Here is a 26,738-nt window from a genome sequence, read left to right as displayed (position 1 = left end):
TTAATTGGTAAACAAGTAGAGTCTTAACCAGTCCACCTTCATTAATACTATTCATTTTATTTATCGCATGTTTAACACTAGGTTGGGCAAAAGCAAACACGTGAATGAGTTGGATTAAAATAATAATTATAATAATAAAATGAAAAGTAAAAAAATGTATGGTTGTCAACAAAGGAATTGGAACATCATCTTTAGTTAGGTACTGGAAAGTAGAGCCCTCTCGACGGAATCACTTTTAGCCAAAGTCAAGCAATTATTGAATGATATCTGGCGTCTTAGAATATTAAGCTCCCTTTTTCGTCCTAATTCTCTAATTATTGATTGTAAGTGGCATATCAACTTCGCGTTACCATAATTGGGTTTTGATATCGACAAGTTTGATTCCTTTAAGAATTAAAATACTCCTCCACGTTGGCATATATACGGCACTACGTTTTTTTAATACCAATCTTAATCTTAATTTATATTCCATATTTTTGCAATGCGAATTTGGGAGAAGATCTCGTTGACGACTACAGTGTCTTTTATTTGAAAAAGCTTGAAATCCCTATTTTTCAATTTGCAAATGCAATACAAGTTGAGACGAAGTTAAACTTCATGAAAATAATCCGGTAGAATAAAATGGAGTGTCACATTTAATAAATCATAATTTTAAAAATCTTATTTATTTCCTTAAGTGAAGTATATATAAATCATGATAAATAATTTTTAAACTTGGAAACTTTCTTTCATGAACCAAGACATATTTTTCCTCGTTAAAAGTTTGAGCTGTAATACCATAATACACACGCACACACTTAGTCATGCTGACTTGTTTTTTTGTAAGTTTGCCTAACATGATAATAACCTGTTTTGTGAAATATGACTTGCTTTATATTATGTATTGATGGTATATATATATACTAGTAAAATTATTTGTTAGTATAACATATAGTATTATTAACATTTTTTAAAATATCTTTCATTTACTTCGTACACCCCATATTTGGGTGTACAATTCATCAAATTTCAAATTTTAAACGTGCCTGAGTGAGGACCAGATTAAATTCATCCTGGACAAACTATTATACATTGATTTGGTTGGTGGAAGTGTAACCGAATCCCTAACCTTGACATGATCCATCATTGTGTGGCTAACCTTGATGCAATAAAACAAAAAGTCAACCAAAAAGTATATTTGGTTTGATAGCGCAAAGGTAGCACTAAAATGCCACTTAAGAATTTTCTTGTTTGGGTTTGACTTTTGCCTCAATTATCAGTCGCTCTTGTTGTTGGCTTTTCGTTTACTAGAGAGGTCTCTCTATATACTCGGGAAATTGTGACCTCTGTTCGTCTTTGAATGATCTCTTGTTGACTCCACCGTTGTGGAAAATGCTTTATGTGCAAACCCACCACAAGAATCCCACACTTGTGAATTACGATTAATATATAATCAACGAGGTTGAGGTTGAGGTTGAATTATGTGCTAATGTACACGACGAATACAAAAGGTTATCCACCTACTACCATTCCATTTCCTATTAAAGAAAATTATTGTTTCTGAAAACCATCAACATTGGATGTACCTGACTATGCTGTTTATAATAAGGACAATTTCGAAGTCATATACATTATTATTTAATATTTACTTTTGACAGATGTTGAAAATTGATATAATGAATTGAATTTACTATTACAAAGAACATTAGTTCCAAATAAAAAGAAGCATGACCTCGCACGAAACTTGGTGACGTCCATGCAATTAGGTATGGAAACAAGGCAGACTGCTTAATAAAAGCCTCTGCCCTAGCCTAGTTTAGATTTAATCTGACCTGATATTTTTAATAAATAAACTAAATTTAGACTCTTTTAAAGTTTGTTTAAATAAATAAGTCAGGTCTGAACTGTTTATAAAGCATGTTGAGCTTGATAGGCAGTCTGTATAAATAAATAAATAAATATATATATATATATATATTATAATTTAAAAATAGAGTTGTCAAAATACATTTAAATAATAAAGTTATTTAATGATATATTTTTTATATTCTTAATTCTGTTATTATTAAATTATACATTATGTTATAATTTTATTTATTTATAATTATAATAAACATAAATTATATTCTATTAAAAATTAAAAATATGTATACATGATTACAATTTTTAAATAATAAATTTATTTAATAATAAATTATTATATTTATTATATTTAAACAATTTAAAGAATAGTTAAGTCTTTGAACATGAATAAGACATAATCAAAACTAAATGAAATAAAATTTAAAAATAAAATAATAAAATTATATTAACATATTTTTTGTACTCTTAATTTTATTATTATTAATTTAATTATTTAATTATTATATTAATATATTACGTTATAATTTTTTTTATTTATAATAAATAGAAATTGCTTAAATCTGAATTATATTTTATTTGAAAGTAAAAATTTATAAAAAAATAATAACAAAATAAAATAAAAAACTTATTATAATATATATATATATATATATATATATATATAATCAGACCATGTAACAAATAATATAAACAATATAATTATAAATAAATTATATAATAATATATATTTTTGTAACTTGCACGTGTTTTTATTAAATTATTAGTTAATTTATCAATTTATATGTAATATATAAGTATATGTTTTAATTTATTATATCAGTAATATTTTCTATATTACATTAATGTTATAATGTAGTTAATTTTATGTTTATTTGTTAATTTAAAATAACAAATTAATGAAACAAATAAAATTAAATATTTTGTAATTTAATAGTTATTATTATTGTCATTATATATATATATATATTGCATTAAGTTTAAATTTATTTATTTTTTAAAATATAATAATTTTCTTTTAATTGATTCAACAAATTGTGTGAATGTTATTTTTTTTATCAATTTTATGTGTTTACTATAACTTTATTTGTTGAATATAAGATGTCTTTAAACAAACAATTTTTTTTTTAAAATAAAATTAAAATATTTACTATTTATATAATTTTTAAAAAAATCAAGAAAAATATAAATATAAATTTTATTAATATAAAATATTTATAATTAATACTTAAATAATATTTTAAAAATTATTTATAAAATTATATAAATATTATTATAATTATTTAACAATTATTAATAACATAGATAGAAATTAAAAAAATATATAAACTAATTTGATAATAAAATATTTATATTTTTATTAATATTAATTTTTTTTATAATAACAGGCTTCATGTTAGGACAGACTTAAAATAAAGCCTTTAACATGTAACAGGTCAGACTCAGGCCTAATAATTATGTTATAGGCTAGACCTGTTTAGACTAAAGCTTAGTCTAACCTAGCCTGTTTTCATCTCTACATAAGAATAAACAATTCAACTGAACTCGTTTTGACTGACTTTCTTACGGGTCAATAAAATTTTGAGCTAAATACAATTACAGTATCTTCAACAATAAAAAGTTGCTTAAATGGGTCCTCCTACAGTATATTATTTTTTATATATTCTATCACTTTAACAATTCTTTTCACCAATATTTTAATTTTAAAAAGTCCCATAAACTACCCTGCAGCAATATATTTATTTTCATTTTCTTCCTTCTCTCTTATAAATATTGGCATAATTGTCATACTGATTATACTATTTGTATATTTTTTAAAATATAAGCACCGGGGACTTATTTTAGGAACTGATGCGTAACCTCAGTTACTCTGTCCGTGCAACCAGCTTTAGGAACCGTAGTATATGGAAAATGTGACAAAACAATTCCGTTAGAGTTACATTTACGAACCCGGTTCAATATAGGCTCCGGTTCTGACAAGTTATTTTATGGACTTACTTTTTTGTTTTTCAATTTATTTGTTAAAATAATTTTAAGATTACATTGAAAATTTAATAACTAATAAACAATTTTTTATAACGTATCTCTAAGTTTTTATTAAAATCTATAATATTTAATATATTAAAATACATTAAATACGATATCATATAATGTTTAATAAAATCTTACTATATATAATTCTTTATTGTACATCTTTACACACACATTAAAAAAATTTAACATACATAACGTTGAAATTTATTAATTTGTTATCATATCTAATATTACCATAGTTAGTATTCAGTCTATTTAAAACTTGTTGAAATTGGTCACAAATGTCTTTAACCCTGAGCTAGGACTTTAATGTGTTATTTTTAACATGAAGACTTAGTTTAATGTAAAGAGTTTAGTCTAAATAAATAGTCAAAAAATTATAAAACTAAAATAAATCAGGGCTTGTGGGCTGAGCTAGGCCACTGCAATCTTGAGGTGGACCAAATTAGAATTGAACTATAATTTTAGAATGGAATTCATTCATTCATTCATAAATAATGGTTTACTAATTAATACGATTGACATAATTGGCGTGTCAAAATCAGCAATCTGAGAAGCTAGAGACATTCCTTTCAGCCTTTGGTAGCAATTCGGCATAAGGCATAAGGGGTACTGACATAAGTTAGTCAAAGTGACAGAGGCAGAAATACTACTGCTGTATAAGTCAGATACAATTGAACTTATCAATTTTCATGGATTAGGGTCCCACACCCATTCCTAACCCAATTTGCTGTCGTTCCAACTTTTGTGGTCCAACCACATCCACCCCTTTCCCACGTAAGATCTTATAAGACAGCCCCACCTCATATATTCACAAGATTCCCAATTCTACTGCCACACAACACAATCTTCTAACCAGTATTAGTTTCCTTTCATTACAGAATCATTTCTTTATTGTTTCCTCCCCCTCTCCACCGTACACACAACCTTATTTATGTCCACCATTAATCAAGACTCGCGTGTTCTGTTCATAAAAATTAAGTCCAAAAACATTTTCACATAACTCGGAAATTTAGAAACAAGAAGCACACACGATAGAGTTGAACACGGACCCTGAGGCTATTAATGTAAGAAACAATATACTAATATTAACAGATCATAATTAAGATCATGCCATACACATAACAACATAATCAACACTCATGCTGCCACACGAGTTAAAACATCAATCTAGCCAGCGAAAAATTAAAAAAAAAAAAGGTTGTAATATGAATTAACAACCAAATGGATGCGGATGTTGTTACTTGCAGAGAATCAGAAATGACACAACTAACTTGAGACCTGAGAAACTGCTAAATGGTAATTACAAACCTAAACATATGCAGCTAGCACTGATTAATTAATTCCTAATTAAAAAAAACACACTAGCTGATATTCACATATTATTATTTATATTTATATTTATATTTATATTTATATGGACAGGTTTAGAAAAAGAAAAGGATTCATGAATTTGGGGTTAATATAAAGCGAAAGATAGCTAGCTAAGGCAAGAACCTATTGCTATCGTCCTCCCTTCCCTTGAATCTGCCCTCGGAATCCAGTGGCGGCGCGGTGCTCGAGCTGCCAGGACCATGGACAGGGATTCCGCCGCACTTGTCGCACCGAGAAACCACCAGAATCTGACGGCACGACGGACACGACGAATGCGATTTCAGCCAGGCGTCGATGCAATACACGTGGAATCCATGCCCGCACTGGGGCAGCACTCGGATTTCATCTCCGGCCGAAAACTCCGTCAAGCAGATCGCGCAGTCCGAGAACTTGACCGCGGATTCGGCGGTGGCGGTGAGCTTGGGAAGGGAGCGGAGAACCTTCTTCTTGACGCCTTTGTTGGCGGCGGCGGGAGGAGGAGGAGGAGCAGAGGTGGAGGAGAGTCGTAGGCGATGGAGACAGCCGCAGCGGGCGACGGCGATGAGGCCTACGACGCAGATGAGAGCGCAGACGAGGGCGGCGACGATGACGATGAAATCGGAATCGCCGATGGGGGAGTCATGGGACGAGTCGGTCTCGCCTAAATATCTGAAGGGACGAGTCATGTGATTGCCGTTTTAGTTTGTTTTGTGTTTGGGGAGAGATCAATTGAAATGAAATGAGTGAGCGTTGTTACTATTGATGAAAGTTTCCGCTTGCGTTGGACTAGCACTATAAGTAACTACCACTGCACTTCATTGCAATTTGCATTTGCGCCTCCCTTCTCTCTTTTTAATTTATATCCTAAATATTATTTAACATTTACTATTCCTCCTAATATTGTTTTTTTTTCCTTGGCAGTTGACGACTTAATTAGGATATTCTTTGTTTAGATTCAGTTCATCAAATTGGAGGGCTTTGACTTGTTTAGACTACTAGATCACTCATTAATTTCTTTATCCGCTATCATAACTCAATTTCGTTTTTCTTTTTTTAAAAAAGAGGGCCCATCCATAATAATTGTACCAAAATTTGAATTTTGATCACATAAACCGAAAGTAATCAAAACCAACACGAATTAGATAACTATTGTGCTATTTTTAAACACAAGATAACCAGAAGAAAGTTCAATCTATCGGTAATGCATTTTAAAGTTTATTCTAGACCGCATTCTCACCATTTTTTCTCTTAAAAATCTAGAATCCCATTTTAGATTAATAAAAAAAGAAGGGTAAAAGATGCTGTAGATAAAATATATTGACCGCATTACATTTCTTTAACAGCAATCTCACGTCAAAGATGCATATATGACTTTGAATTTAAGCGCACACAAATCTTGTGTCACCCACGAATACCGCTATAACTAGTTACGTATTAGGATTACATCGTATTGGCGTCTTAATTTTTGCATCCGCTTGACACCGTTTCATTCACACACATGGATTAATCCAATTCAAATGACATCGTCCATTCCCAGTGAAGAATTTAATTTTAATACAAATTGTAAGATAAATATTAAATCATGTGCAAACTTCATTTTCAATCGATCAATTTAGTTCCACATGCAAAGTAATTCGCATGACTAAATATGAAAAATTATGCATGGTCCCTTTTTTAAGGGTGGGGCTTAAGGTTGGGGTGACAAACAGAACACGTCCACAGAAAAAGCTCTTTGCATTTCTCACAAGTCAAATCTCACGTTCCATCTACCTTTGTAATCTGTATTAAATGTCCAATTATTCTCTCTAATCTGCAGATAAGGAACCTGAAACAAAAGTTTTAAGATAGAATGCAGCATTAGAAAAAGACAAAATGAATCAATATTATAGCATGGTGAAATTGGGGGAAGGAACATAGAACTAGATGAGGAAACATCAGCAACAGAATATAATAATAATAGGAGTTAAATAGTAGGCTTACAATTCAGTGATATATTTTTAACTCAACTGTACCAATCCGAGTGTGACTCACAATTCGATCTAGATCAAAACCAACAATTTCCCCTCCCAAAGCACTTGCACTCATTAATTCCAATGTTTTATGTTGTCAAATGTAAATTGGACATGACATTGACTTAAAGACACCCGTAGGATGAACATATTTTTTCCGGTAGAATGGATACAACATTTATATAGCAGGCCAAAATCTATTTAGTTGATAGTTGAAGCATAACTCATTTTTACTCAAGACAGTTCAATCTAGCTCTAAATCTAACTCACCTGAGTCTTATGCAGAGGCAAGAAACCCAAAACTAACAATGACTACATAGTTGTCATTTATCAATAGTGCACCAAGGTGATGGTTACAGCATACAGTGATCTGCCAGGCACTTTCTTGCATTACAAGAGGCCATAAGACAATATTCTTTTCATCCATATTTCCTTTAGTTTTGTTTCCCCATATTTTCAATCCTCTCAATATCTTCTCATCCAAAGTACTAGGGAAAAGGTGTACACACTTTCAATTGACAAGGATGGTGGATAAGTGCTAATCACCAAAGCAGTCTTGACACCATCATATTAGGAAAAGGAACACAATAGAATAAAAAGCCAAAAAATTGGGATCTATATAATCTAGATAACAAATGGATAACGTGTAGATGTGTGGTGCCATATGACACCAAGCATGCAATAATATTTGCAAACAGAAATTATGAGGGGAAACAACTAAAACCTGTTCAAAAATTTCGTATCCGAGTCTAAGTCTAACATCCTGGTCCTTCTGAAAATTGAATATGCTCCATGAAAACTCGGCAGCTCCTCTGGACTTCCTCTGCAAAATAAAAGGAATTAAGCATTAAAGGACTCAAAAGAACAAAACAGAAGGCAAATGGGAGCATTTACCTCTTTAAACTCTTTGTCAACATCACACCCACCCTTAATTTTAAAATTGAGCAAGCCATCAACTGTCACAGGAAATGTTTTCTTTGCGCTTACAGTATAGCGCAACCGGTCACGTTTATCATAGCGCACTCCTACTCCAAGAGTTGCTGATAACTACAATAGTGTCAAAGTAATATCATGTCATTTAAAATTAAGAAAGTGGGAAACGGGTAAATGAACACGAAATCAAGACTCAATTACATCCGGATAGAAATGTCTGATTAGGGCACTCAAAGAACTTGGTTGTCCTAGTTGTGTATCAAGCTCTCCGTGCACCTGGGACAAGAACCACCGGTATAAATTTTGACAGATGGAGAAGAAAAATGCAACCTCAGCAGTATCTGCAATGAAATATCTATATCCGAAAAATGTGACTCGCCGATTACCTGGAAGAAAGTGTTGGAGTCAATTCGGATTTTTTCCTTCGCGTGGATTCGTAAAGCTCTGGAATCTTTTCCATATCCATATCTCAGAGATGTCTCCATTTCCGGATAAAAGGAAGCTACTTCTCTATTATCCTTACTTCAATTTTAATTATTAGATAAAACCCTAACAGTTATGCCGTACCCCCTTTTTTCTTCTTCTGCATGCACGGGCCCGTTGCCGTCCAATTTCATCTCAAATATAAGCCCAACAATGATGGGTTTCGTTTCATTATGTAATGCTGTGGTAAAAATGTTCGTCAGATATTAAACACCGAGCATATTACGATCAAGGCCTTCGTAATGTATAATATTAATTCAACAAGTGTTTTAATTTGAATTAACAGTAACTATTGATGTTATTATTTTATACTTCTCACTTTTCAAAATACAAATAAAGGTTATAAGGCTTACCACTTATTCAATAACAGTGAGGTTAAGAGAACACAACACATATTCCAAACTATAATTCACAATTAAAATACATTTGTCCACATTCTAACGCTTTTTACAATTACGTCATTAATAGATTTATTCGTATATCTACTAAATGCTATAAAATTAATCTCTTAGATTAGTCGGCCATAATTTCATCTAAGCCACAGCTTTGGTGATAGACTTGTGTTTATTTTAAATAAAATAAAATAAAACACTAAACAGACCCGCCTATACCAATTCTAATTTATGTGGAATATTTAGTTTGATGTTAAGGAAAGTTCTAAATCTCATCAACTAAGAGCTTATTGATAAATATAAAATAATTATCTCTTAAAAAACATTTTCCAAACATGGTGTAAAGCATTTGTTTATTCAAGTGATTGGGTAAATTTCAGAAACGCAAGATACGAGTCATAACTTGAAGCAAACGGTTTAAGGGTATTAACGAAAATCTAGGAGAGTATCCAATCCATGTTTTAATATAGATAAGCATGGATATAAAATTACCATTATGATTGTGATCCTCAGTCTAGCACATTTATGCTTATAAATTACTAGTAGACAGTATACCGCAACAAAATTCTGACCAGAAGTATCACTAATCTCTCATCAAACCGCAACAAATTTCTGACCTAAATCAAGTAAAACAAGGTCAAAATGGGAGCACATTATCGTCTCGAGCAGCATAGTCACTTATCACATCTCATCAATCAAGTCCATAAGATCATCAATCTCCTGTCTCAAAGCAGTAATTTTCTGCTGATGTGAAGCAATCCGATTCTCAATTTCCCTTCCTCCTAACTTCTTCTCATAGCAGTCTACAACTGTAGAGTGTTTCGCTACAAGTCTCTCCTGCAACTCTCTCTCCTTAGCAACAAGTTCGTCCACCTGAAAATAAAATACAAATTATATAACCCTAATTGAGAAGGAAATAATGCATAGAAGAAAGCATTTCTAACATAACCTTCGGTAATATTTGAGCAGCTTGTGGAGAAGACTGCAAGAATGCCAATGGTAGCTTCAACTCTTTAGAGAGCTCTTTCAATAGGCCATCAGCTGATTTTCGTGTTGCTTTACAGGCTTGAATGTCTCCTGTCCTAGAAAGATCACGCAATGATGCTTCTAGCTTGTCATGTGTCGTTAAACAACGGCTAATGATACTATGAATTTGCTGAATAGTGGCTTGCACCTGAATGGACACAAGTGCACAATATAAGTAATATATCCAATTGCAAACATTGGATTTTGCATATGATACAATGTGTTGATTACCTCTTCCCACTGGAGCTTTGCCAAATAAGATGCAGATGATTTGGAGATCGACAAATCTGCATGCGTGTAGACAATGCAAGCAAGAAACAGAAAGAAAAACCCAGAAATCAACATCAAAGGCTCCCTGAGCATAGAAAGACCGTTAAACTTGTAGTAGACCTGCAATACAAACAATGGTAATAAGTAAGTAGTCTACCTAACCAAATTCAGATGGAAAAGATATAGTTCAAACCATAATTTCTCTTTTCCCCAGTTCTTGTATCTAGAAATCTCTCTAACCCTTGTGTTTCATTTTCCGATGGGGTATTTTTCAAAAATGGCAGCATGGCATTTAAAAGTGAACAAAAAACCTCCAGTTATAAATATATAGGCAGTGAGCACCCAATTCATTAAGGTAAACAATCCATGAAATTTAGGGATACTAAGTTTTCTTTTCTAGTGATAAAATTTAAGAAAATTGGAACTTTTTGTCAAGTTTTTCAGAATCTGAATAGTCCAGGTACCACCCATAAAAGCATGACCTTTGTGGATCATATCAAGTTGACAATGCATTCTGTACTCTTAAATTTAGCAGTTTTAGCTTCATGAAGGGATGAAATCATGAAACAGTAATACCTGAAAATGTTGATTATGCTCAGGCACAACATTGTTCTTCTCCAGCACAACGACAGGTCTACCAACAACATCCAAGTGGGAAAGCTTTGTCTGAAACAATTACACAGAAGGACTATAAAACCTAAACAAGGGAATGAAAAAGCAATCATTTAGCTGAATATATCAATATAACATATTACCTCCTGCCATTGTTTCACAGGAAATGGAGCAGATACTGAAATGTCTTTAGAACCCTCAGGCAAAACAACCTGAAATTTGCAAGCATCAGGCAGATGTGATTGTAATTCAAACTAATACCCATTACATAGACAGCAACTTAAAATAAAAGAATAAAGAAAATTGCAAAAAAAATCGTCAGGCTTAAAATATTTCCAATTTAGGAACAATTAACCATTCCTGTCAATAAGAGGCTACTTGTTAGCAACTCAGGTGCCAATAAAGTAAAATTTACAATTATATTCTAGTAATTAGAAATTTAATGATAAACAACTGAAAACAGCATATTTAGATAAGAAATCCATTTTCCCTTGATACATTTCTTCCTTCTCAGAAAAGTTAAAAGTTAAATGTGATGTTGCACAAGTTGCACTGAAGAATTTTCCACTGTAAGATCATATTCCAAGTATCCAACCACTAAAATTAAAAATAAAAAAGGTAATATATATTATCAAAGATAAAATAAACTCAGTCACCTTTACATAGAGACTGTCGATCACCAACTCATTAAAAGGGGTACCAAAAGTGATATTAAGGAAGCGCTTTCCATCTGATCCAAACAAGAAGTCCCGAAGTGGCAAGCCATATCCGATGGTAAAGGCAGTTTTCCAGCCACCAAAAATTGGGAACCGAGGTTCAATCTCCAGTTCTGTCTGCAATTTTTAAAGAATAATTATTTTTGGCAAATATTAGCAAAAGCATTTCAGAATTCAGAGTAAAATTTATCCAATATGACAACAACCACCTTTTTTGAGTCACCCCATAAACTAGAAGTGGAAATGTTGCCAATTTCATCCCTGTAGTACACAGAATGAGCTCTTGGTGGCAGCCTGGCAACAAGACGCCTAAAGGCTGATGCACCTCTTAAATATGGCCTGCTTTGATAGTCAAGCCTGTAGCAGAAAATGAACTATTATCACATGTCAAGCCAACAAAACAATCAAATAATGCAGAATCACAGAAATAAGGTGACCTAGAAAATTCTCCTTTGCTCTGAGCACCGCCATGAACAATGTTGTAATGTTCTGTGACCTGAACATTGCCCCAATGGGAAATTTCAATCTCTCGCACCAACTCTTTAGCAACAGCAAAGGGTTGGTTATTCTCAAAGTGAATAACTATTGGCAAGTATGAGAATGGAGGAAGATTCTCATATGGACCATACTTTAATTCAGATCCCTGAAGTTTTGCATTTTCTAACTTTGTATAAGACTCGATTCTTGCATCAGGCAGTTTAACAGTGAGTGATTGGACCTTGACTGGATACAGAGAAAGATAGTGTGCACTCTCTTGACACAGTAGAAGCTGGATATCAGCCTGAGTGATTTTCTCCGGAAATGGTTCCAAAATGTGGGTGAAAACAGCCAAGACATCCAATGTCAAACTATCTCCCTTCCCAAGCCCCTTAGGCAGAGATACGGAATAAATTGTCAAGAAGGGAGGCACATCTTCAGGATGGACGACTTTGACAGGTAAACCAACACCGGCAGATGGTTTTACTTTTCCCTTCCCTTCGTTAAGTGTTGCTGTCAAGTATGCCAAGTGAATTGCTTGGTTTTCAGGAAAGGACAGCAAGATCTCTGACACAACATCAGATCCCGTATTCTCCACCTGCAAAAATTGGATGGGAAATAAGACATAGGAATACATCAGAATACAAAGGGAGACAGTATATAGCTTCTGTAAGTGGCTTCCTTTCACAACAGTTTTTCTTTCAAATTTAAAGCACAAATATTCAGAAGAAAGAAAAGTTCCACATTCAAAATGCGTTTAATATTCAATCCAAGTTTCTAATCTAAAGTTTATGCCGTATTTATTCCAGAAGCTTAGGTTGCCATTTGCCAACTACCTTACCAGCGTCTCTGAATTTTACAGTTTAGTAGAAATGAGATACATTAATAAAAGTAAGTTACAAGGTTCAGGAAGCAGGTAGCATCAAACCTCTCACATGAAATTGAAGAAAAAATAAAAAAATCACACAAAGTATATGAAGGATAGGAAAATGAACGATATTATGAGCACCTTCAGTGCAGTAGTGACGCGCACAATTTGTGATGTCAGATCAATCTGCAAACCACAGGGAAGAGATTGTCAGAACGAAATAAGTGCCTCTAACTCATGAAGTCACGGAATACTGCACGGAAAATTTAGGAGCAAGCAAGTGAAGTCATATCATATAAGTGTACACCTTGCATTTGATTATAATTGGCATGAAAGAGATATATGGAGATTGAATAGAATAGAAGCGAGAAATATATAGATAATGTTGTAGATCGGAGAAAATGAGATTGGTCGCAGTTAATTCTGGATTTGAAACTGAAGTGAGGGTATGATGATGCAAAGAAAAGAGTATGGGCGATCGAAACCCTAAAATGAAACGTGTGAGAAGACTTACACGACGGTCAACCTTGGCGAGGATCAGATCCGAAGCAGAGAGAACGGGCGATGAAAGAATCGAAAATGCAAAAAGAAATGGAATCAGAAACGGATTCAACCTCATCACGCCTCTTCTCATCATTTTCTCTTGTTCTTCTGCTGCTTCAATTTATTCACTGCACTCAAAACCACACTATTCAGTGCTACTGCTGTTTCCTGTTCCAATGTAAGCGTCTCGTTTACCTCTTTCCACTCTTACAATAATAAAATAATGCTAGAAAATATGAAAGCGAAACAAATAAATGTGGAAATTATTCTTCATGTATCTAAAATTAGCGATTACACGAAGGATTTTTCTTTGAAAACTTAAACATTACAAATAATTAAACAAATAGGAATAAAACAAGTAATCGAAATTTTAGTTTTTTTATTAATATGTGTGTGATTAAATTAAATATCTAAAAGTTATTGAAATTAAATGAAGAAGTTCATCAATTTAAAATGTATGGTCATTATATGATTAAAAAAATTAGTTTTAAATATGTTTTTCATTATTTTTAATATAATTAATTTAAATTTAATTTTATATTATCTTGTTTTTAATTTTTCTTCTCATCTCTCTTTTTTTTAATATAATTAAATCAAGTAGGTTTTATTTTTATTTAATAAATTCCAGCGCTGATATATAAACTTCATTTAATAATACAAAATATGTTAATAATATTTCTCGGGGTATAGTTCTCGGTATGCACCTCACGAAGGCTTGCATTTACCGTAAAAGTAAAAATAAATAAGAAAACTAACGTAATAAACAACAAATAATACTAAAATTTTAGTAAAAAAATATTATACTTTTAAAATTTATATAAATATTAATTAAAATATTACCTATTCATTAACATTTAGTTTTATAAATTTTAATGATATAATTTTAAGATAGAATCACATAATTTAATAATTAAATTTGTTAAATTTGTATTTTATATAAAAAAAACCATTAAACGGTATGAATATCCAAAACTTATATCTAAAATAAAAAAATCACCTGCATATATCATTCATGTAATAATAACTAATAAAAAATAAAAATGAACAATAACTAATTGATGTTAGTGGACATTGCATTTTGTAGAAATATTTGGTATTTACCATGCAATTTGATTTAAAGTTTAACTTTTGCTTGCGGTATTTATTTATTTTATCTATCTTTTTATTGGAGACTTCATATTAATTTATAATTATCAGTTAAAACAAACATAAAAATACAAGAAAAGAATCTTTTGAAGCAATTTCATTTCATTTTTATCTAATTAAAAATAGGCCGTAATTTTATATCCCCAAATTTTAAAGACATGTACGCACCTCTACTCACGTTATTAACGCATAACTTATCTTATGAATGGGAATTCAAATACACCGTTAGTTTAATGATAATCACATTATGATTTTCAAAATAAGAACATAGGCGAATTACCAATGGAAATAGCCTTTAACAGATGTTTTCAATTCCAAAAAAATAGTAAAAATTATATTAAAATAATACAAAACAGTGAATCCAACATATAAGATCACTTTTAAAATTGCAGCCACACAGAAAGAAGAACCAGCCTTGACCAAAATAGAAAGGAAGAACAGTACGTTACAATTCCATTTATTTATTTATCATTTTAAATACAGAGTTTCTCGGCCTACTCGAAAAAGATTAAAAGAAAATGAACATAAAAGGTTAATGGGAAAAGAATAGCCGTAGCATGGACAGGGTACAAATTCTGAAGTTAAATTAATCATAAAGTTGTTGAAAAGAATCGACTAAGGCTCACTCTTCAGGAAGCTAGCACTTGCAGAAGCTCAATATTTAGTTCAAATGTAGCTCCAGGCTGCGACATGTAAGCAAATTTTAACAAGCACATGTTCTAGGCTTATCATTTTAATCAAAATGTAAATAAACACACACATATACCAATGAGATGGAGTAGTTAAACATGAACAATAGAATAATAAAGAAAACAGGTAAGAGTTATTTACCGGAATCTCATTCATTCCCTTCTCTCCATACCCAATTTCAGGAGGAACAATCACGGTTCGCTGCAAGCATTGAAGAAAAAATAATAAGAACATGAGTAAACTAAAAAAGGGTATATTCTTGTATTAGAGAAGGCAGTAGAAGAAAAAACAAAAAGGAAGAACCTTTCCCCCAACTCGCATTCCTTCAACTACTGTGTACATGGCACGTGGAGGTTTTGGTGCTGCTTGAGCAGAGAATAGACCATTCGGGTTGTCAACAAATTCACGCTTCCTTTCCTTTCCTGGTGGAGCTCCCACCGTGAATTCATACGGCTTTTAATTAAACCATAACATAGATGCATCAGCATTGGGCATAAGTAAAACAATGATTAAGAAAAGTGTAAAGATTGGAACCTGACCTGTGCAATGATGCGATTTCCAGCTAGGAGTTTAGATTCTCGACTCGATACAGCTGTGATGCCACGATATAAGCAATCAAAGTGTACCTGTGAGTGAGAACCACAAATTCAAACTAAATCATAAATCAAAATTACCGTTTGCAAAAAACTAACAAACCTGAACTGTTGATCCTTTTTCAGCTACTGCACCTTTTCCCTCAACCAAATCATAGTATTTCAATCCGTCCTCTGAGCCAATTTCTGAATTAGTTTAATTGAGCGATTATTTTACTTATAAAAAGAAAAAAGAACGAGTGAGTAACTAACGAGTAGCAACGTATTGATCAATGGGAATGTTCTTCTTGTTGCGTCTATCCCTACCCTCCGCTGGCGAAACAAAGCTCAATGGCAACGATGATATCAGAAGCGCCGTTGACCTTCTCGATTGAGAAACCGAAACTGCCATCACCATTTCTCTCTTTCTGCTGCTTCCCTTCCAATTCGAATTCCAAAGCACGCCATAATCATCGCTCCATTTCTCTACGAACCAAGTTATTGAATTGGAAGCGCAAGTGCAAAGGGAACTCATTGCCAATTCTCGCCACACCCCTCATCACCTCTGCTTTTATTTTAGCCTATCCGTTCTTCGGTTGCTCTTCATTGAAATTACCCTTCTACCCTTTTCTCATTTACTTCTAACTTTTTTTTTCTCTCATACTCCAAATATTTAACACCTCCTTCAAGTGTTTAACAAAACTATATTAATTATTCATTGACACTTAAATTGAAGATCACACATTAAGAAAAAATAATCTAGTGGTTTGGTGGTCAGTTTAGCAACCATTCATTTTATTATTATATTATTATTATTATTTAAAAAAAACAACTTTGGTGCAGTTGGAGTTATACCCAAGAATTCGTGTTTATATTTTTATAGTTGATACTACTATATGATAACATAGGAGTGCATGTATGTGACGTATAGTGCCATTGATAATGATATTCATGAATTAACTCACAAGCATAACTAGTTAATCTAAACTGTGCTACAATTATGAATCCATAGGCTAGTTTGCTAATTTAATTCTAGTTGGTATGTTCTTGAACCCATGGTGCATGGAGGGGTTGTGTTTTACAGCAGCCTCAGTTGAGTGTTACATTACATGAATGCAAAAAAGATTATGGCCTGCTACTTGCTTCTACGTTGAGACAAGAGCAGATAAAAAGTGTTGCAAGGTGCAGCTGTTGTGGAGAAGTGTGTTCCGACGCGTGTGAAGTGTGTATATCACGGTCCAGTTAGAAGGTCGCGGTTATCATATTGTTGGTTATCGACGCTGGTGACTATGGTGGCGGTTCCATTGGGCATTTCTGATGACGTCTCTGCTGTTGGGCGTGGCGAGGTTTCTGGTGAGTCCCCAGGGCTACCACCCAGAGTTCGAGTTTCGGGACGTCCCTTTGATGCTTTCTTCTTCAGAGCATTCTTGTGCCACTGTTTCAGGGCCTTCGATGTTTGATCATCAAATATTGACTTCTTCATGGTAGATCCCATCTGAGATTAACAAGAATTCTTCTTTGTCAGGTTTTCATGCATTCATAAATGTTATCATCTATTTTTAAAAAATAATTAACTTATAAGTGTTTTGATTTTTTAAAAACTATATATTGAAGGGTGTGTTTAAAAGAGTACGATGTTATCATTCTTCTTTCATGCACATCATGTGTACTTATAAAATTAGTTCGATTAATATTATTTTTTGTCCTGTCTGTAAAACATGGCGAAAAAATGAGTATGAAGAAGCTAGTAATGTCAAATGAATGCACCTGAGTAACAAGCGCATAGAGTGGAAGTGTGACATAGCTGCAAACAAATTGAGCACCTACCCTGCAAAGTTGAAGCTAAAATTTAGTATCTGATTGGCTCCCATGTTATAAGCACTTACACTGCAATGATCTTGTCGTTCAGTTTAACGTTGACAATTCATTATACTGCATAAATATTTGTTCCTTTTATTTTAATCAATGATGTTGAATAAATTTTCGGGATTAATATTTAAATAATTTTTTTAACTTGTCTAACTGTTACATTCAATGTAACTAATCTTTCCATCAATCTACTGCCACAGGACACGACTTACCCAAGAGCAACTCTGACAATCATTAGTTTATCATCCTCATAAAAGCAAGATGCCCAACCAAATTCATACTGCACCAGAAGGAAGAGTTTTAAGGTACTAAAATCAAATACACAACGGTGAGAACAAGACAAAAAAATTAGGAACAGTTAATTACCCATGTCCACCAGAAATATGTCAACTCAAATGCATTCTGGACATGTAAAACAAAGCATCAAATTGTGAGAAACTCTTCAAATAGTCAGGATCTAAAAATATGCATATTTAATAAGCTACTAAAATCTTGTAAGATGAAGAGCTAATTGTCCTCTTGCTAATGACTTTAATCTGTTAAAAATGGAAAAGGACTGAATACCTGGAAGAGGACATAATGGATGAGATAAAGAACTAATTGAGGCCATTCAAACCAAAAGTACTTGTCAGAGACTTGCACAAGAGGGATTCCCTGCACTACAGCATGCCTTTCTTTTATGTCAAGTGCCATTCGAGTTATAATAGCTTGCAGCTTTGTTCCAACAGCTAGAATCACCTTTAGGTAAATTAATTATTAGTCTTTTGTTTCTTTCTCTAAACTGAAATACACACGCACACAGTCGGCTGTTAAGATATATCCTTACTACTAGTGGAAGAAAAGACACCCAAAACGAAGCATGCCATCCTGAAAAGAAGTTAGCAATTTCGTCTATAAGAATTTGAGAGCAAAATAAGGAAGCCAATCGATAATAAGGTCAAAGACAAACCATGGACATTTACAAGCAAGAATAACACCACTGATCCCCAAAGTATTGGACTGTCAAAAGCACAAATACACCAATTAGAAGAAATTAAAGATTAAAGGTTTCAGTAATAAAATATCATTGCTAATATAACCGAAGTCTTTTTGCAGATCTGTCAAAATTACCTGATTCCTACAACTACCTTAAAGTCATCTTCTAATGACCTCATGATATATTTTTGAAAATCAAACTTACTTCCTGGTGCTAAATGAACCTGCAAAAATGAAGTGGGACATTAGTTTATGAAAAAGAAAATCAGTGCCAGCTTACAACTGATACTGCATTGGGTAAGCCCTTACAGTCACAAATCCATGTCGCATGGTCAAGTAGTCAGCCCTACGAACAGATCTGAAAAATTGTCGAAAGAAGCATACCTGAAAATTGATCAAGAATTCAGACCCAAAAAAAAAATATCAAGAACATGTTATTGAACGTGAATTGAAGCAAAAACATGAAAAGATAAGGTGTTTTTCATAATACACGAGAAAGGTTTGAACGTGTTACTCGTAAAAGAATGAATAATTTAGGTAGGGAGAAACAAGTTTCTAGTTTCTACACCGAAATCATAGGTTTGAGCTTTAGTTGCTATACCCTAGCTAACAGCTTTATAATCTAATATTGGAAAGAGTGTTGTCAGCGATAATTGCTTACAAAATAGAAGGAAACTGGTGTTTTGGTCCAGAAACTGTTGTGATCGCGCACAAATGATGTCTCATGAGTAAGTCTGAATCTTCTAGGATCTGAACAGTTGTTACACACCCAGTTAAGGGAATTTAAGACGATAAAATTATGAGAACTCATGATACTGAATAATCCTAGCGGGGAGAGTACAATAAAAAACTTGAAGCTGTAAAAAAACAATGAGTCATTGCAATGTACCATTCAAGGCATCTTGATCGATGATATGGTCCTGTTCCCATACCTTCCATCCACGAATCTGTGATAACAGAAGGAAGATATGTTCTAATTTCTAGAATGAAAAACTGATTTATTTATAAATCGATTTACAACAAATAAAAGCAGAAACAGCTAATGTGAAGAGTGGTTGAATGAATAAAGATGTATATGCCTGAATCAATCAATCAATATATAAAATATATAGCAATGGCAATATATACCAACCTTTGCCCTTCCAAGGGTCATTGTTATGGCACTGTAAAAGACATGGAAGACAGCCAAGAAGAATATGAAAATGTGTAACTGATGCAACCCGTTCACTGATATGAGAGGCGCGTATCCCTACACAACAATGTGTAACTCAAGAATTAAAATGCTTAAATTTAAAAGGAAGAAGAATGATTGAGGAGTGGGAAGAGAGGAATACCGTTTTACAAGCCTCGCCTCCACCGCCACCAGAAAGAAACCTACGTTGATATGCTAAAAGCCTGCGGCGATGGTGATCTTCAGCCTCACCACCTTCCTCAAGCTGAGGAATAAATTCATCAGGTTCAAGTGGATGACTAGCTCCTGCACGCTGATCATGGGGAAGACACGGTAGCATTGTGTTTGCATACTTTATGGGAATACACACTTTAGAAATGTAGTTTTGCCCAAATGTTAAGAGTAAAGAAATAAATCCCAAAACCATTAGCTCTGCAAAAAAGTTTACATGATTCATTATTAATTATTATTTAATGGGAGCAAGAATAACGCTAAAGGAACAAATACTGCGGTTCCTGACCGGATTTAATCTTTTCAAGAGCTGCTAGCAAGGCAAGCTTCTTTTTTGTTTCGAACATCTGAAACAAATAACATTCACATTCACCACGTAAATCATGCACATCATGAATTCATTAATGAAAAAAAATGTAATTTATTATGATTATTATAATATGTATTGTACCCTAGCAAATTTGTGTATAAGTTCCTCCAAAAATATAGAAATGAGAACGATAATTGCACAAACAGCAGCGACAGCCCATGTTGGCGTCAGATCTAGCTCTTTACCGCCTTCTCCTTCCCCCATATATATTCAATTGGTGGTAACAAAAAAATCGTGACGGGGATGAGTATGATGAAGAGAGAGTTTGTTTTGTTTAGAGTGTGAATTTTGTGTGGAAATTGAAATTGAAGACACATGGAGAAGTCAAATTCTTGGATGGCATCCTCGTAGATTCGTGTTCATGTCATGCAATGCAAGCGTACGTGAATGGAACTGTCTTCCTAAGTCGCATATTCTCTAACGACCGAAAATGAACGGAGAGGAACAACTGACGCTTAGACTGTGGATTACACCCATTTGTCTAACTATCAACTAATTTCGGTCCCTCCCGTTTCTTTTTCCTTGTCTTTCTTATTCCCCGCCTCTAGTTTTTTTTAATAATATATAATTGAATTGTTAACAAGTAGCAATAACATTATGCACAATCTGCTCCGCATGCAGTGATCATGCAAAAAAGCTTCTAAATTACAAAATTAAACGCCGTTGCCGGGGATCGAACCCGGGTCGTCCGCGTGACAGGCGGAAATACTTACCACTATACTACAACGACCTGGTGTTAAGTGTCTTAATAACTTTTTACTTCTTCAAATATTTCCACAATAAAAACACGGTAACGTTTATGCTCCACACAGACATTGAGAATATTATATTATAGATATATTTACAGTAGTCATTTTCAATTTAATTCCCCTATTTAACAACATGCCAAACACATAATGTTACAACGGGAACAATCGACAACAAAATTATAGAATCAAATTTAAAATATTAAAAATATATTTTCTTCTGTAAACTTAAAAATATTACGTTTTGTATCTTTCTTTATATTCAACCTTAGTTTCTTACTAATATACCCGACATGAAATGGAATATGGTTCGCAGACTTTATGTACCTCGCGGGGCATTACTACATATTAACGTTAATATTCAAACTTCAAATGCAATGATAGTGGTCAATAATTTGTACAGAAAAAGGTTGTCATCCATTAACCTGTACAGATGGAATGGATAATGCATTCATACGAGGGAAACAAGACAGACATTAAAAGCGCAAGATAATATGTTCAGGATATTTTTAAAAAAATGAAAAGAGTGAAGGAATAGTTGCCGTGACAAATTAATGGTCTAGGATTGGAGGCAATCTAAGAGAACTTGTTTTGCTGGGAATAACCGGGAACAAATACGGGAAGTTGGCCACCTCTATGTGATCTAACTTGCTGAAAATCCCTTAATGTAGAATCTCTATCTGGAATAGCAGGTATTGAACTGCTATTTCTTGTTCCCGTAGTTGGCTGTTCATTCACAACGGGACTGCCAAAAAATATCGAACGACCAGTGTACAATAACTCCGTTCCAGAAATCTGAGAACTGCCAGGACCTCTAGATGAGGACGAAACAAAGCGACCAGCTGCTTGATCCCAAAACACTGACGATCTTCTGTTATCTGAAACGGCTAAGGTGTTACTTCTCATTGGTACACGTGCCTCATTTTCATGAGCTGGATTTATATTCCCTTCGCTTTCTTTAGCTGACAAAGGAGACTGATTTCCCGATGGTTGTTGATACATTGGGTTGAAATGGTCTCTGTTCAAATTTGGCTTCTGCATTGGAGAAGGAGTTAAGTTGGAGACTTGCGGACTGCTAAAGTTACTCATACTGTGTTGACATGCATCTATATCTTCCCTGCTTGCTTGACTAGGAGGGTATGAGCTCTTGGAAGGAGATAACCTTGATGTCCCTGCTGTGTCATATTTGTTATGAAATCCTCTACTGCTAACTGGGCTGCTTCTTCCACTCACGTTGCTACTCGATAAATGATCCCCATCGTATGCATGAGATCGAGAACTAATTGGACGAAGCACAGATGATGATGCTCTAGCTTTAGCAGCTGCTTTTGCTGCCTCATTAGAATCCAACTTTGCAAGTTTCCATGCACTTATTCGCACAGGGCGCTGGTTCAACTTTTTCCCTTTGTCAGGTGGCTGTATTGCATCTGGATCAACAGTGGACGGTAGGCGTCCTGGCTCTAAATGTGGTATAATTTCATCCTGCTTATACAGTTAATCAACATACAACAACAACTTAATTTTATTGCAGAAATGATGAACGAGCATAGTAGCTCTTGTCACAATTCTTATTGGGCATGCATTTAAAAAGTGCACTACACATCATAACCATTACACTCAAGCAGTTCATTTTTACAATCCATGGAAAATCATACATAATCTCTCTTTAACCTCATACATAACCAAAAATAAAAGCACATACTGTCATAAAGAACGACAGCTTCCTATAATGAAGAGTTATGGCATTCTGTGTTTTGCAATTATTTTGCCCCGTGAACCCTCCTTTTATATCTTTGTAATTATCTATATGTTATGTTCACAGATAGGTGATACATCTTTCAATGAAGTTCCTAATCAAAGGATTCGGACAATATTAATATATTATACAGCATGGCAGTACCTGGTGATCCATAAAGATTCTTGGAGGTGTACACCAAGCACCTTTGTACTGCAAACTAATTCCAACAGAGCTCCTTCCACTTATTGCAGTGACAGCTGAACTAGAAGGAGATGATGGTAGACTCTGCTGTTCACCCCCATCAACAGAAGGCCCAGGTGGTTCACTTAAAGTTCTCATGGCAACCACATACTCATAAGTTGTGATACCCTGTAAAAGAATATGACAGCTTAGAACAAACATGTCAGCAGGAGGAGAGGTTCATGAATCTACCTTTCGTATCAGGATCATATGGAAAAAGAATAATTCTCCCAAAGGTATAGTTGCAAGGAATGAAACTGCTGTGCATATGGCCTGTTAAAGGATTGAAAATTATGTTAAAACAGAACAAAAGAAAAACTTCAATCTTTCCACAATTCACACTTTATTGAAGTGAAAATTACAAGAAAGGAATCCTTCATAAAAATATAATCAATTTAGGAACAATTAACCACTCAACTAGCTAACTTCGTTCAAATATTGTATAATAATGATTAATTGAAAATTATGTTGGATAATTTTCAGCGAACACAACCAATAAATATCCAAAACAGGATGCCTCACCAAAAAAAGAAATTATTGTACATAATAGAGAAGACAGAAAGCATTTTAACATGACATGTGAATCAGTAGAAGATGCATATAAAAAAGTCTGTTGAAAGATACAAGATGCAGTGTTACTGCAAACAGGATTCATAGACATAGCATGTACAAAAGTAACAATAGTTAGATAAAGTTTTATTTCAGTTTATCCTCTGTAAGAATGGAGAATAAAATCTGAAAGAAAAGAGACTGAATGTACAAGATGCAGTCTTCCCGCAAACAGAATTCATAACATAGCATGTACAAAAGTAACAATAGTTAGATAAAGTTTTATTTTAGTTTATCCTCTATGAGAATGGAGAATAAAACTATAGAAGAAAAAGAGACTGAATGTACCACTATAGTAGCAAATGGGGCCCGAGAGAATCCAGCTCCAAGCTTTTCAGCTATCTGATTCTCTGTACCCTTCTTGTCAACAAAGCATCTGACAAGCACTGCAATCCCAACTCCACATTCAACTATAAGCTGTGACATGCATAAACATTAAGTAAGAAAAAAATACAAAATTCTAATATAGAAGGTTCTTTCTATGTAAAACTGAAGAAAAAAGGTGGGGGGTGGTGGGGGGACTGAGAACTAAATTCAGGATGACTGGATGAGCATCTTTATGAAACTTACCCAAACTAGGCTCACTGCCATTAGACACACAAATGTGATGTAATTCTTCCTTCCAACACAATTGTTCAACCACTGAAAAAGGAAAAGAAAGCAAATGATAATAGAATTTTTAAGAAAGTATTAGTTAAGGAAAGGATGCTAGTAAGTGTAAAAGTGAGCATTTAAAAGGCTGATCTGACCTCTTCTTTTAGTATGACAATGGACCATTAGACCTTAGACAACACTATAACATTGACTATTTAAATTATCCAGTAACAGACTTTGAGCAGCGTTAAAACAACTTACCCGACAATGGTGATCAAATCCATCAACACATTTGTCACAACTTCGACAATGCTTACTGAACTTCCGCACCTGAAAAATATAACTAACAAGAAGTAAATATATCATGGATTTATTTGGAGCAGAATTGGAAAACAAAAGATTTTTAGAAAGAATGCCAACCTCAGCATTGCACAAAGTGCAGAACAAAGCATCTTCTTCTCCAGATTGCTGCTGTAGAATAATATCTTCATTATTACGGCAATCTTCCCTGGCAAGGAGATGACAAAAGAAACATCCAACTTTGGAGCACCAATTTGAATTATGCCGATCAGACATTCCTTCACCTTTTAGTCCTATTTTGCTGGGTTCTGCAATAGGAGATGAAAACCCTAATGGCATGATAGACTACCAAATTGCACTGGAAATTGCTATTAAAGGCATAGGAAAACATTAAATTGCCATTATATCCCAATATGGCAATCTGTCTGTACATGCCATACAGGAGGCAACAATGTTACTACTGTAGGTATAATTAAATTCGGGGAAATTCTTTTATTTTGGTGGTCTAGCATTGCTGATAAAACAGAGAATACGCTAATTTATGGGAATTATCAACAGTTATGATGAATCATGACTTGAATCTGATCCCAAGAGTAAGTAAACTTAAAAGTATGAAAAATCATATCAACAGATGCCAGTATCATCCAAAGTCCGACCTTCCAACTCTTCATCAAGTTTTGATCTATCCTTAGATAGATTGTCACAATCATGCATTACTCTCTGATCGGCCGGATCAATGGCAGTGCATCGAACATAAAGAAGGAATACAGAGAGAGCCTGCAGTTCAAGATTTGAGTACAAGTCAATGAAGGAAGATTTTGTTTCACATCTTTTAGAATGAATCATCCACACCAAACACAAGAGAGTAGAGGGAGAACAGAGAAGAATCAGAGTGTAACTTACCAGCACAGAGTAAACACCAAGAGCCACATATTCATAGATGTCCTTTCCAAGAAAAGGAGCAAAGAAGGCATAATATGCAATAGATAACAAGAAAAACACTGTTATAGCCACAACCTGTTCACAAATCATAAGCAAGGTGAAAAAAATGTTCATTAGAATTCACAAATCTTCAATTCCAAAACATGCAACGAAAACAACACTTGGCGGTTTGCAGCTTTGTGAAAAGAAAAAAAAAATTATCACGTCTACTAAAGAAAATACTAAAGGGTTGAATTTTAATGTTTGACCCGGAGACTTATCTTTCCGCAAATGAGAATATTACACTAAATTCATAACCTGGAATGAAGAGAAAAACGATGCTAAAGTAATTGATAAAAAAAAAAGATCTTTCGTAAATGGATACTTGAGTTGGAAAACGCACTCGCCCAGAGCCAGAAAGCGAGAAGGAAAAGGCATGGATACAATATATACAACAAAGCGCGTGAGATTCCGCATAAAACCATCAACTAACTAGAACATTAAGCAAAGTGTCGGGCGGTTATCAGAAAATTAACGGCGAAAAGCATAATAAACCATACAGCAAAACAATGCACATCGATGAAATGGGAAAGAGGCAAAGAAAAAAAGGTAAACAAAAAAGTCAAAAGGTAGAAGACGGAAAATTGAAGTAAAGTTGAAAGAAAACTCCATCTCAAACAGACCAAAAATAATTGCGGCATTTGAAAGATGATTAGCGTTGGTGTGAGTGTGTAACAATGTACCTGGAAAGTGTGAAAGGGGAGCTCCCATCCATGACGCCTAGCCATGAGGAAATACCTCTCCAACGCACTACCAAATCAGAAGCATTTTCACACAAAACAAGGTTCTGCTTCAGGCTTCAAACTTGCCTCCGAATAACGGAAACCGGAAAGCGATTTGTGAATTCTGAGGCTAGGGTTTGCGAAGTCAAATTCAACGACCTGCGAGAAGAAAAAGAAAGAATAAAGAGCAAGGTTACTCTTACTCGCTCCCACTAAGAGTATTGTATTT

General features: G+C 33.9%; 5 protein-coding genes and 1 non-coding gene across 7 annotated transcripts; all 6 read right to left on the bottom strand.

Annotated features, from left to right (window-relative positions):
* Positions 1-5,108: 5,108 nt before the first annotated feature.
* On the bottom strand, positions 5,109-5,979 carry LOC113865742 (RING-H2 finger protein ATL80-like). Its single transcript, XM_027500471.1, has one exon. It carries the CDS (start codon positions 5,910-5,912, stop codon positions 5,358-5,360), a length of 555 nt encoding a protein of 184 aa, XP_027356272.1. The 5' UTR covers positions 5,913-5,979; the 3' UTR covers positions 5,109-5,357.
* A 702-nt stretch (positions 5,980-6,681) lies between these two features.
* Positions 6,682-8,692, bottom strand: LOC113864649 (outer envelope pore protein 21, chloroplastic). Of its 2 annotated transcripts, none has more exons than XM_027498612.1 (5): positions 8,555-8,692; positions 8,370-8,444; positions 8,162-8,282; positions 7,960-8,058; positions 6,682-7,051 (listed from the first exon to the last, which is right to left on the bottom strand). In XM_027498612.1, the coding sequence occupies exons 1-4, from the start codon at positions 8,651-8,653 to the stop codon at positions 7,991-7,993; spliced, it is 363 nt and encodes a 120-aa protein (XP_027354413.1). In that variant the 5' UTR covers positions 8,654-8,692; the 3' UTR covers positions 6,682-7,051; positions 7,960-7,990. The 2 variants fall into 2 exon arrangements, with proteins under 2 accessions (XP_027354413.1, XP_027354412.1); XM_027498611.1 differs by having other exon boundaries at positions 6,777-7,051; positions 8,130-8,282.
* A 757-nt stretch (positions 8,693-9,449) lies between these two features.
* LOC113864648 (dolichyl-diphosphooligosaccharide--protein glycosyltransferase subunit 1A) lies at positions 9,450-13,792 on the bottom strand. Its single transcript, XM_027498609.1, has 10 exons — positions 13,527-13,792; positions 13,154-13,198; positions 12,105-12,742; positions 11,877-12,024; positions 11,608-11,784; positions 11,095-11,163; positions 10,916-11,005; positions 10,301-10,459; positions 9,993-10,217; positions 9,450-9,916 (listed from the first exon to the last, which is right to left on the bottom strand). Exons 1-10 carry the CDS (start codon positions 13,647-13,649, stop codon positions 9,725-9,727), a joined length of 1,866 nt encoding a protein of 621 aa, XP_027354410.1. The 5' UTR covers positions 13,650-13,792; the 3' UTR covers positions 9,450-9,724.
* Positions 13,793-15,171: 1,379 nt separating this feature from the next.
* Positions 15,172-16,504, bottom strand: LOC113865720 (peptidyl-prolyl cis-trans isomerase FKBP18, chloroplastic). The gene is made up of 6 exons (XM_027500444.1): positions 16,237-16,504; positions 16,088-16,158; positions 15,931-16,017; positions 15,695-15,844; positions 15,533-15,592; positions 15,172-15,384 (listed from the first exon to the last, which is right to left on the bottom strand). The coding sequence occupies exons 1-6, from the start codon at positions 16,496-16,498 to the stop codon at positions 15,331-15,333; spliced, it is 684 nt and encodes a 227-aa protein (XP_027356245.1). The 5' UTR covers positions 16,499-16,504; the 3' UTR covers positions 15,172-15,330.
* Positions 16,505-16,980: 476 nt separating this feature from the next.
* On the bottom strand, positions 16,981-26,708 carry LOC113864540 (probable protein S-acyltransferase 19). Its single transcript, XM_027498379.1, has 25 exons — positions 26,471-26,708; positions 25,710-25,823; positions 25,463-25,583; positions 24,927-25,135; positions 24,768-24,836; positions 24,483-24,554; positions 24,201-24,329; positions 23,496-23,576; positions 23,226-23,432; positions 22,138-22,807; positions 20,661-20,758; positions 20,499-20,556; positions 20,142-20,410; positions 19,940-20,056; positions 19,697-19,754; positions 19,469-19,557; positions 19,117-19,191; positions 18,943-19,031; positions 18,782-18,831; positions 18,659-18,699; positions 18,397-18,570; positions 18,199-18,234; positions 18,045-18,112; positions 17,731-17,791; positions 16,981-17,458 (listed from the first exon to the last, which is right to left on the bottom strand). Exons 1-25 carry the CDS (start codon positions 26,513-26,515, stop codon positions 17,195-17,197), a joined length of 3,264 nt encoding a protein of 1,087 aa, XP_027354180.1. The 5' UTR covers positions 26,516-26,708; the 3' UTR covers positions 16,981-17,194.
* On the bottom strand, positions 21,238-21,309 carry TRNAD-GUC. The gene has a single exon. It is a non-coding gene; the product is annotated as a tRNA-Asp (tRNA).
* Positions 26,709-26,738: the final 30 nt, after the last annotated feature.

This window comes from Abrus precatorius, unplaced genomic scaffold (genome assembly GCF_003935025.1).
Source record: "Abrus precatorius isolate BTA unplaced genomic scaffold, Abrus_2018 Scaffold4, whole genome shotgun sequence".
Lineage (NCBI taxonomy): Eukaryota > Viridiplantae > Streptophyta > Magnoliopsida > Fabales > Fabaceae > Abrus > Abrus precatorius.
This window is presented reverse-complemented; position numbering and strand designations above follow the sequence as displayed.

Coding starts and splice junctions, on each gene's coding strand:
- LOC113865742 (XM_027500471.1), bottom strand. CDS start 5,912: ATGACTCGTCCCTTCAGATATTTAGGCGAGACCGACTCGTCCCATGAC.
- LOC113864649 (XM_027498611.1), bottom strand. CDS start 8,653: ATGGAGACATCTCTGAGATATGGATATGGAAAAGATTCCAGAGCTTTA. Junction 8,445..8,554: donor ACTCCAACACTTTCTTCCAG/GTAATCGGCGAG, acceptor TTCTTGTCCCAG/GTGCACGGAGAGCTTGATAC. Junction 8,059..8,129: donor TTGACAAAGAGTTTAAAGAG/GTAAATGCTCCC, acceptor TTTATTTTGCAG/AGGAAGTCCAGAGGAGCTGC.
- LOC113864648 (XM_027498609.1), bottom strand. CDS start 13,649: ATGATGAGAAGAGGCGTGATGAGGTTGAATCCGTTTCTGATTCCATTT. Junction 13,199..13,526: donor TCGCCAAGGTTGACCGTCGT/GTAAGTCTTCTC, acceptor TGTGGTTTGCAG/ATTGATCTGACATCACAAAT. Junction 9,917..9,992: donor CTGCTCAAATATTACCGAAG/GTTATGTTAGAA, acceptor TTTTATTTTCAG/GTGGACGAACTTGTTGCTAA.
- LOC113865720 (XM_027500444.1), bottom strand. CDS start 16,498: ATGAGTTCCCTTTGCACTTGCGCTTCCAATTCAATAACTTGGTTCGTA. Junction 16,159..16,236: donor TGATCAATACGTTGCTACTC/GTTAGTTACTCA, acceptor AAATTGGCTCAG/AGGACGGATTGAAATACTAT. Junction 15,593..15,694: donor GAATGCGAGTTGGGGGAAAG/GTTCTTCCTTTT, acceptor CAATGCTTGCAG/CGAACCGTGATTGTTCCTCC.
- LOC113864540 (XM_027498379.1), bottom strand. CDS start 26,515: ATGGCTAGGCGTCATGGATGGGAGCTCCCCTTTCACACTTTCCAG. Junction 25,584..25,709: donor TTGGTGTTTACTCTGTGCTG/GTAAGTTACACT, acceptor CTTGAACTGCAG/GCTCTCTCTGTATTCCTTCT. Junction 24,555..24,767: donor GATTTGATCACCATTGTCGG/GTAAGTTGTTTT, acceptor TTCCTTTTTCAG/TGGTTGAACAATTGTGTTGG.